An 11597-nucleotide genomic window follows, 5' to 3' on the forward strand; every position below is an offset into this window, starting at 1 on the left:
CAAAGCTCGCGCCTACTCCCCGAGAAATGCCGTTGCACCGGAGTAACAAGTGCAATCCTGCGCCACGGTCGGCAAAGATCGAAGATCTTTTTCTCGAAAGTCGATAAGCTCGAAATATAGTAACGGAAAGAATGCTAGCCGCGTCTCTGTGACAACCGCGAGCTCGTTCGCGACGCCATTCGTTTCCCACTGAATACCCTGTCAATAGTTCCGATTCTCGATCGATATAAGTTATATCGATCGTTCGTGACTCACGAGATTACATCTCGGGTTCAAATACTGGAATATACCGCGACATCTACCGCGCACTTCGGATTTTTTCTATCGATATCTACGGATTGTTGATTCAGTCTCGTTTCCATCGATAACGATGTCCGTCCACGACTCGTACGTATCGATAAAAGAATCAAATGACGCAACGATCGTCGAACTGGAAGTATACGAGATAAGGAAAGGAAAATATCCAATTGCGTCGTATCTCGATAGTCATCGCTTTTGTCTATTATACCGGTGTTATATAAATCGTTTAAAGAGACGTATCTCTGGATAAATAACAATAGATTTCGAATAGAGTCGCGTATCTCCTGCGATCGCGTTTGTCAACGTTATTTTTATGCGAGCAGATTTGCAGGTTAGAACGCGCCCGTTGAACACTTGTTCCAGTGACAGTTCGCATCGCGTAGCGAATTGGACGGCTAGAAACCGACTGGTTGCCATATTCAAATCGCTTACCTTTTCTACGATATTTCCCACGTCGGGAGTCCCCCGTCACATTCCAAGAAGGTTTGTCGCACGACGTAATATACCGGCGACGAATCCGCAAATTCGTTCCCTCGGCCGGCCGATACGCGTCCCGTGTATGTCATCCACCCTCTGTCCTCTCCACGTTTTCTTCCACACCACTTCGTTTCACGCACGCGAATCGGCTGTGTGTGTAATTTCCTCGGGAGGATACGATTACATGGGTAGTTCGAGTCGCACTGTCAACTGTGCGACGATAATGCTCGGTATCATCGAGGGCCTCAGGGGCAAACGGAGAAACGAAGCGAGTGCCGCCCTACCGAAAAATCTCTTCCGCTCTGAAACGTATATCCTTTGTCACCGACGGTCGAGCAGCAGTTTCGTTCGACACTCGAAAGAGAACGGCCACTATTGTGAGTCACGCACAAAAAATCACAGAAACCGCACGGCGCGTATTCGACTTTGATAGTTCCACGAGAGCGTGCCGACTGGACGACAATAAAATCTCATGCCAAGAGACACCGCCGCCGCCGCCGCCGCCGTCGCCAGTCGAGATTTCCTCGCCGGGAAAAACACGCACACACAGTCAGCCGCGTTCGCACGAAGAAGAGAGAGACTCACGACCGGTGAATGCTGTGTCTCATACACCGAAGAATCCGGCGTGTGATAATACGTTCGATCGTAGCCGCTGATAGTGGAATCCTCCCGCACCAGGATCTCGTCTCGAGATTCCGAACATCTCCCGCACACACGCTCTCCGTCGGTTTCTTTCTTCTCGGGTTCCTCCCTGTCTCTCTGTCTCTATCTTTCTTCCTCTCCTGTTAATATCCCTACGTTTTTTCCAGGCTACGCTCTCGTCTTCTACGAATCCAGAGTTGGAATTAATTCGCACGAATAACACCGAGAAACTCGAGAGCCCTTCGAAGACGTCCTAGCATCCTGGTACGGGCGTCGTTTCTGCAGCACGTCGCTCGTCCCGTCCAACCGAATCGACGATTCCTCTGATTCAAGCTATTTCCTCGCGTCTTAAACGTCCGTGACAAGAGACCGAGGTACACACGCACGATACGTGGCCTTTGGAAGAAACGAAAGAATACGGAGCACTGGCTGCACTTTTTTTTCCTGGCCGTAATTGTTAGGCCCGTTCGCGAGACAGTTTCGACCGATGCGAACACGCAGTATGATTTCGTTGCAACTCGATCGTTCGCGGAACACGATTTCGAGCGTGCACGTGCGGCAGAGTACGCAGAAACCGCAAGTTTTTTACGGACACATCCCCGACTTGTCTCCTCCTCGCCAACGCCTACACGATACACATTGCACGCAGCAACGACGCCCCTACACGCCGATGACAGTGGCTCTCAAACTATGGCGTCATCGGACGCCGCTTACCGATAGGGTGCGCGACGGAGCTACGTTTATTCGATCTTGAAAATCGGTTCTTCCCTAGATTACAACGCGACTCCCTGTTTTTATCGCGAAATTGCCATTGTGTTTTAAATTTCATTTCAATCGCAACCAAACGCATCTGTTAATTAACAAACTGTTGCAAAACATGTTATAACGTTCTAAAGATATTTAGTATAACAGTAACAAATGTCCTAGATAGGGGAAAATACGTAACTAGTATTAGGGTAACGAGGCAAGTGTAGGGAATGTGATATTATTATCACTGCTTCGCTTTAATTTCGAAAAGACAGATGAAACAGAGCTCGTAGAAAAAAATAATAAATATTTATTGACATAGAAAGTATTCGAAGATTAAACAACAATTATACTAATTCGTAAGCCTTCATGATACCACAACAAACATTCATAAGTTGTATATATTCGCTTCCTCCATCTAGCAATCTATAATTACATTCCTGGAAACAAACAAAAAAAAATAGATAACACGTATTAACTTTTATTTTACGAATAAAATAGTTACCCCAAGTTTATTTGCGATTATAGCTTTCTGTTTATCCGTTAGCTCGTTAGAATATATAATCCTTTCACTGAGTTGCTCGATAACCTGCAGGAATTATTCAAATGTACACTGGATAATTTAAAAAAATAATTTATATGGAATGATAAAGCTTACCTGAGACGTAGCATACGCTTCAAGCATAAACTGATCGACAAATTCCTCTGCCTTACCATAATCCTTTGTCTTACATACTTCCATTAATTCATCTAACCATTTGTCAGGAACGATCTATTGTTATTTCATTATGTAATAGAGCAGTACCATTTTCATTTGCTATTTATAAGAAAAAAGAAAATGTATATTACCCCAATGATTTCAATAACATCGTCAACGGTGATTTCAATACCACTGCCTTTCAATCTTGTAATGGATTGCAAACATGTTATAGCACGTCTTAAATCTCCACCAGAAGCTTCGACAATCTTTAACAAGACAGGTTTTTCTGCTTTTAAGTCTTCCATTTTACATATATACTCTAATCTTTCGACAATTTTATCCTCTCCCAAAGGTTTGAATCTGAACTTTGTACAACGAGATGTCAAGGGTTCTATAATTCTTGATACATAGTTACAAATTAAACAAAATCTTGTACTATGAGATTCTTTTTCCATAGTACGGCGAAGAGCAGCTTGTGCCGCATTAGTCATACTATCTGCTTCGTCTAAGATGATTATTTTAAAAGGTGGACAACTTTTCCCACTGAAAAAAAAACATTGTTATAACAAATTCCTGTTATTTATTGATAATTTTTATATATAATATGCCTCAGATTGTGCCTTTATCACAGAAATTACAAGAGCAACATACATGATTATTAAAGGTAAATGTTAATATTTGTCTGCTTCTGATTCAGGACCAAATGTTTAAAACTTTATAATACTTTTGAGAACCTGCTCAAAGCATATTATTTTTTAGTTGGTAATAAGAGTTACTAAAGTGCTTTATTGCAACTCCTGATTACAACTACTTTTCTTAAATAATCCATACGTGGCTCAATTGTAATTCTCAGACCTTTTACTAAGCATCACTGGCTTTCATTAGAATTAGAAAATCAATATGACGATGAACATACTCATCCCTCATACCACCTGCTGTAAGTTGTGCAAACGTTTTAATCTTGTCCCTCACAACTTGAATACCCCTTTCATCTGAAGCATTTAATTCCAATATTCTTTCCTTGTAAAGGCTACCAAATAATTGTCTAGCAGCAGCTAGTATAGTACTTGTTTTACCAGTCCCAGGTGGTCCATAAAATAATAAATTTGGAAAATCTCCACCTTTTAAACATTGTCGTAAAACTTCTACTACTTCTGCTTGTTCAACAACATCTTCTACTGTTCTCGGTCGGCTATTAAAATAATAAAATTAACAAATTTTACATATTGATGTAAATTAGGTTATATTTGCACACACTTACTATTTCTCAACCCATGGTGGTGCAGGTCCGCTGCGTTCTTCCTTTGAACGAGAAGTAGAAGGCTTTTTAGAGTCACTAGGTCCTAATTTACCAGTTTTTAAAAAAGCCTGCATACTTTTTTCACATTTAATCTTTCACAACGAATATATTTCAAGTATCACAATGAATTCCATTCCCGCGCATTTTACTCTTAATTCTTGTTATACCAACATTACGAGCAAAACTTTCTAAAACAATTTATTTTTATTCTAACTGTATATATATATTAGAAATTTGAATTTATTTTCAATTATATTTATGACTAAAATTAATATTATTAATCTTTTTACGAATATTTCTGGTTACGAATATCTAATATACTCTATAAATTGCTAAAATGTATTTAAGAAAATTGAACGATTTCTCGATTATCGAATGCAAACACAGTCCTAGTTCCAAATTTCTGTTAGATTAGCAACTACTTACGTTCGTTACAAAACGAGCAAATTTACCATTTATTCATTGTACCAATGTTGTAAATAAAGAGAAGAATTGGCTGTATTAGTTAATTACACATATGATAGAGAAAAACAATACTCTTCTTAGGACAGTTTAATTCTGCTTGCTGTACAGATTATGTGTTCGATGCAATAGCTCGTTTCATTGACTCTATTTTTGTTAAATTATCGTACTGCCACCATCGAAAACAGTTTAAAAAATTACAATCAATAATCGTAATATTCATTCCGTGATCGTTGAATACGCTGAAAAACGCGTGTAAGTTTAATTAACACATAGAATGGAGTATCAAAATCGACTGTGTATGAAAAAATATTTAATTTACACTATGGATTTGATGCAGTTTAGTATAAATTAAATGAGTTTTGGCATCAGTGTATTTCTCATGTAGACGAATTTTTTGTTTAAACATGTGATATTCTTTCTTGACATTCCTTCAAGCTGTACATATAAATAATGATGTTCTGGATTGTTTCTCTGGTAGCAATTATTTTGCATTTTAGTTCTGCACAGACAAGTATGTATTTCACGTAAATAATACATTTTACTCTATAAGAAATACTTTTAATTCATACTTGTAACTTTCATAGAACCAGAATCACAAGGTTATTGTGCACCGTATAATGGAAAGATTTGTAAGAAATACTTGAATGGAATTGGAAAAGTATGGTACAATGATTCCAATGATAGTCCTGCAGGATGGTTAAATGAACGTATTACAACTAATTTATGGGAGGAATTGATACAACGACTTGTTGAGCCATGTCGTTCAGCTGCAGAGGTAATTATTGATATATTGAATTAACAAAGAGATAACTAAACACAAGAAATATATTTAATCTTTTAGAAAATGCTATGTATGTATGCCTTTCCACAATGTCATAACTCAGTTGGTTTACCATTATGTTATGAAGATTGTATGGCAGTACGTCATCAATTCTGTTTTAATGACTGGGCAGTGATAGAGGATAACAAACAGAGGGATATTTATATAAGCTCAAGAGGACACTTTACATTACCAGAGTGTGAATCATTACCAAAAGTAGTTAAAGGAAAAATGACTTGTTCTCACATTCATTTGACTGATATGAACGAAGATCTTGTCACATGTAAAAGAAATTTTAAATGTTTTCAGAAATTATTAAATATCGACATATTTAATTTTTTAAATATATATTATTGTAGATGATTGTGTCAAAGGCAATGGTAGATTTTACATGGGCAAAGTAAATAAGACAAAATTAGGCTTGGATTGTCAGTCATGGAATGCACAAATGCCACAGAATCATGATAGACCACCAGATGTCTTCCCTCAGATTCGTTATGGAGAAAATTATTGTAGAAATGCAGGTGGAGAAGAACCAATGCCATGGTGTTTTACCATGGATCCTAATACACGATGGCAACATTGTGATATTCCTATATGCGGTATTTAATATTTTATGTATCTCTTACAAGCAATTGTATGATCATTGCATATGTTTAATTCTTGATGCAGATAATGTGACAACTGAAGTTTTAGAGGTGAATCCTAAAGACTTGGTAATGGATACACTATTTACTCCAATGTTTATATTGATATTGTCATCATTAGGATTTGTAATTATAGCTGGAACATTACTATCCATTATTTTAAGTCATAGACTCCACAAAAGACATCAAGGATATAATCCCACAGATAATCAGGTATATTAAAAATGATTACCTTTTATTGATTATATTACCAGATTGTATAATGTGAAAATGTATTGCCCAGATAGATAATACTGTGTCTGGTCTTTAAAGTCATTTCACTGCTTAGAATTAATAATATGTACATGTATAATAGATGTATATATTATACTATTCATTTACATTTAATTTCTAGTATGTCAGTATTGATTTGGACAAATTGCCGAGCAACGACGCATACCATAAAACGAGTGCACAACTTAATCCGAAATTGGAAAAGCTCGAATTTCCGAGAAATAATATTATTTATGTCCGAGATTTAGGACAAGGTGCTTTTGGTAGAGTATTTCAAGCAAAAGCACCTGGCCTTGTTCCGGGTGAAGAATTTACTAATGTTGCTGTAAAAATGTTAAAAGAAGAAGCATCGGAAGATCTACTCAAAGATTTTGAACGAGAAGCTTGCCTTCTCGCCGAATTTGATCACCCAAATATCGTGAAATTATTAGGCGTGTGCGCGTTAGGCCGACCAATGTGTCTTCTTTTCGAATACATGGGTCGTGGTGATTTGAACGAATTTTTACGCTCTTGTTCACCAGGGAATTATATCATTCGAAGTCTAGAAAAGGATGAACATTTCACGGATTCTCGTTTATCACACATGGATTTAATTAACATTGCACTTCAAGTTGCATCTGGTATGGTATATTTGTCAGATCGAAAATTCGTTCATCGAGATCTTGCAACGAGAAATTGTTTGATCAATGATCAAATGATCGTGAAGATAGCAGATTTTGGTTTGTCGCAAAAGATTTATTTGCAAGATTATTATAAAGGTGATGAACAAGATGCTATTCCAGTTAGATGGATGCCTTTAGAAAGTATATTGTACAATAAGTACACCGTCGAATCTGATGTATGGGCGTTCGCAGTTTGCTTATGGGAAATATTTAGTTTTGCGCTTCAGCCTTATTACGGGATGACACACGAAGAAGTTGTAAAATATATTAAGGAAGGCAACGTACTCCAATGTCCCGAAAATACTCCCCCAGCAATATACGATCTAATGAAGCTTTGTTGGAATAGGAGACCATCGGATAGACCTACCTTCAAAACAATTTATAATACTCTTGATACTATAAAATACAATCTGGAAGCAGAAAATAAATCGGATAGTGTACCATTACGTATTCACGTTTGAGTCTGATGATAATTTGTCTCTGAAGGGAATTCAATTATTCATATAATTATGGAGTAAATGATATTTATGGAAAGGTAAAAGTAAGTAAGTGGTAAATTATACTACATGTTACACACAACTGCCTTTGTTATGTTTGTTATGTAGCCTTATTAAATGAATTGATCGAAATATTTATGAGAAACGTGTTAATAGTAACACTATTGGCTACTATTATGTTCACAAAAATAATTGCATGAATGCATCATGCCAAATTGATAAATTGAAAAAAACTTTTTATTTGAACTGCACCCAGTTCTTGTAAATATACATGTACACTATTGAATCAATTTTTTTTTATAAAATGAAAAATTTCAAATTGTTTCTCAATCATGTTTGCAATTATTAAATTTAAATGATCTTTAAACTAATTGTCGTAATGCTTTTATAGATTATGAGATTGCTATAAATTTATTTATTAATAATTTATTTAAACTTATATCGAGACTAAAGAACTGAAGACTGGTAATATATGAAGAACACATATATCTAATTAAAATACCGTATGAGTGCTTCAGAGTGATTTTTTGCACATACAAATTTCGATCTTGCATTTACGTTCTGTCTGTTGTGATTTCACGCATTCCGTCAACGAATATTATGATAATAAAACATGTTACTAACTGCCACTAAAAGACTACATATACATAACAGTCCAATCTAGTGCTAAGAATGAAACATAACGATACAAAGACTTCAGTGGTAGTACTATGATTATATAGTGTTTATCATATAAATAATAAGAACTCAAAACTCAATGTTCAAAGCAAATAATAGATTAATTTGTGTGTTGCTATTAATATTAACTATTAGCTTGTTTATATTTGCAAAAAAAATATAATATGCTTATAAAAAGATACAGTATTACTGTTGCTCTTCTTAAAAGATCTCATAAAATTTCCTTATACAAATTTAACAACGATGTTCTAGATATTTATTTAATACTTTGCCAAAAAAAACTTACTGAAGTTTAAATGGTAAAGTTTCAATAATTAATAAGGATAGCGGATTTTTTGTATCGTTTTTCGTTTCAGTAGTTACGGACGCATTTATATTTACATAAATTTTTAATGTTTGTTGTTTTCATGATTAAAAGTGCAAAGACTGATAATGCATTTTCTAATCGACATAACTTTTGTATTACCTGTGAATATAAAAGACTTTTTCGCTTTTACTTCATTTTATCGTAATGCTTTTATGAAAAATTGAAAAAAAGATACTTAGTTGTACTAGTTTACCTGATTATATCTATGTGCATACATATTTATGTGTGTAATTGCATGCATTAGCGGATATATTTGTGATGTTTTCTTTACACCTTTGAAATAAAAATATTTGAAGAAGCAGATATTATGTTAATGGAAAAAAGACAAACTTTCCTATATATAAATATATATAAAGCAAATAAAAAAATAACAATGTTTTGCTAAAGCCTAAAACAGATAATACTGAATTTATATAACTATGTAAACAATTTGGCTATAAAAAATGGGTTTATATTTAGCAACGTTATATGTAAACTGTCCTTAATTGTTAGATGTTAGATCGTTGCTGTACCAAAAAACATAGCCTATTTAATGTATGAAAAATAATATCATTAAAAGCTATTATGACAAATGTTATAGTAAAAAGATAAAAAAAAGTGAGTGTATACTGTGCAACTGTTATAAATAAGGTTTGAAAGTAAATCATTATTGTGCTGTAAACGGTATTTAAATGAATGTTTTACTTGTAACATAGAATTAATTTAAAATATTATTTGTTCTATAGGTATACAATATTATTAAATACAAAAAGTTCTTATAAATGGAGCAGAACTTAGTTTGAATTCTTCTAACTATAGTAGTTTACTTTTACTCCAACTTTTTGTGATATAATTTAGTCTTTTCCAAATAACATTAGAACTACCTATTGCTATTCTTTATCACTGCATTCCAATAGATGTGTCACTCATCAGTATTTTCACAGGGATTTATATGTTGTAAAGAGCATATTCATTTGTGAATGTTGTATCTTATGCTTAGATACATAGATATATGTAACTAATGAATGTCATTATCCAATTGATTTTTAAAGGCAATTAATTCATTTGGTTGAGCATTAATAAATATGATATACTATATGCAAAAAGTGTGAATGCAATGTTCAAATGCTCTTCCACAAATCTTTTTATACACGACTTTTATATTGTGAAGAAGACAAAAGAACTTTTACCAAGTCTGTGCTCTTACATCTGTGTATTTGTATCCTGTATAAGTAGAGTTGTACGTGATAATATGATATTGCGATAATACGTGTACGATACGTATTGTCTACGACCAAGAAACTTCTGGTATTATATACTATGTTGAGTTCAGATGTGTTATTGACAATGGTAGACTCTATTCTGAATTTTATGTACAACAAACTAATCTAATCTGTAAAAACATCGAGATTCCTCGATACTCTATTTTAAATCTTTAATGAAATTCATACACGTGAAAAAAATATTTGAAAGTTGTATTTTACTTTACTATAAAGAATCATGTTTAACTAAAGAGCTAGTAAAGATTGCGTACCTTACTACTACGAATATCGAGGAATTATCAATGGAATACTACGAACATGTTGAAAAAATCTGCTATGAAACTTTTACTGATGTACAACTTTTACAAGGAATAAACAACCAATTTCATATATTTTATAGTTTTCTCCTTTATTTGCATATAGAATGGAATACAGGGACAGTGAATTACAAAACCAAGTACATTGCTCCATAAATATATTTCCGCATATTTTTTTCAATAAACTAACGTTAAATCATTGTTATGTATATAAAAAGCAGATATTTATATTATATAATACAATTAACATTCTTAATGCTACCTTACACGTGAAATATCTTATGTAGGCGATACAATAGTCGCATATACCTGCATATACCTGCATATACGTCTAGCAAACTATTATTTGAAAGTAACGCACGTGTCTAATAAGATGAATACTTCGAAATCTATATTTTCCTTATGAGAGTAATGTTCGTAAAATTAGGAACAATAATTTGCTGCTGTATAGAAAAACATCATGCTTGATATTTTTTCAATTAGCTGTACAACGAAAAGAAGATATAATTTTTCTCTTGATGACTAAGTAACATTTGCACTATATAAATCAATTATAAAATTTCATAAAATGCAACAAAGATAAAATAATGACAATATATTGCAACATCGAAGTTCATACACGCGTACATTAGTACATCGTTATTAGAATTAGTTACTGCTTCAATGATATGTTACCATAAAATTATATATCTATCAACTGCAACGTGTAAAGTGATATTAAAATTAAAAACTACAGGAATGCACTTATTTCAATTATGGAGTATTAAAAACAACTTTGGTTTATTCTTTGGTTTTTGGTAAATATTAATTCTTAACACGAAGTAACATGACTCCTTTACCCTTGTGATGAAATTTAGTATTAAGATCTTATGTTTAATCACAGTGTAAACCACGTTCTTCAACTTTATATATCAGATTTAAATTTATGGGCTTACTTTTTAAATGGAGTAAATTAAAGCTCTAGTATCTCAAATTTATTAATTTATCGAAAACGTGCATGTCCAAAAATGTAGTTCAAAATAACTAGATAATATATTTCAGTCCATATTGTATCAGGCAGCATTGTATAATTACCTGTACTGCACTTTATATATTATATAAGATCGTCATTGACACCTTCACATACAACATACGAATAATTTTTTACTCCTTGCACAACAATGTTTTATATTTTTAAAACATATTAATCGAAAATCTAAATCCTGAAAATTCAGGTCCGAAATACTGATATTTTAAATTATTACGGCTACGTTATTGCATGATAAAAACGTATCTAATAACGAATATTCGGAAAATGGCAAAGAAATGTTCTTTACAAAATAATACTTGAAAATTATAAAAAGTGATATACTATTATAACGTCAATATAATGTTAAAATATACTGTTTGTTATTTATGTAATTGCAGTATCTGGTATTTTGTGTGTAGTTTTCTAAAGTAAGTACCTATGTACTCCCGTAATTA

General features: G+C 33.5%; 2 protein-coding genes across 2 annotated transcripts; one reads left to right on the forward strand and one right to left on the reverse strand.

The window, feature by feature from the left end:
- Nucleotides 1-2513: 2513 nt before the first annotated feature.
- LOC143221358 (replication factor C subunit 4-like) lies at nt 2514-4240 on the reverse strand. Its single transcript, XM_076446830.1, has 6 exons — nt 4128-4240; nt 3783-4058; nt 3016-3409; nt 2825-2938; nt 2672-2755; nt 2514-2606 (listed from the first exon to the last, which is right to left on the reverse strand). The coding sequence occupies exons 1-6, from the start codon at nt 4238-4240 to the stop codon at nt 2514-2516; spliced, it is 1074 nt and encodes a 357-aa protein (XP_076302945.1).
- Nucleotides 4241-5081: 841 nt separating this feature from the next.
- Nucleotides 5082-7494, forward strand: LOC143221359 (tyrosine-protein kinase transmembrane receptor Ror2-like). The gene is made up of 6 exons (XM_076446831.1): nt 5082-5142; nt 5216-5406; nt 5473-5734; nt 5811-6053; nt 6124-6311; nt 6493-7494. Exons 1-6 carry the CDS (start codon nt 5082-5084, stop codon nt 7492-7494), a joined length of 1947 nt encoding a protein of 648 aa, XP_076302946.1.
- Nucleotides 7495-11597: the final 4103 nt, after the last annotated feature.

This window comes from Lasioglossum baleicum, unplaced genomic scaffold (assembly GCF_051020765.1).
Source record: "Lasioglossum baleicum unplaced genomic scaffold, iyLasBale1 scaffold2305, whole genome shotgun sequence".
Classification (NCBI taxonomy): Eukaryota; Metazoa; Arthropoda; class Insecta; order Hymenoptera; family Halictidae; genus Lasioglossum; species Lasioglossum baleicum.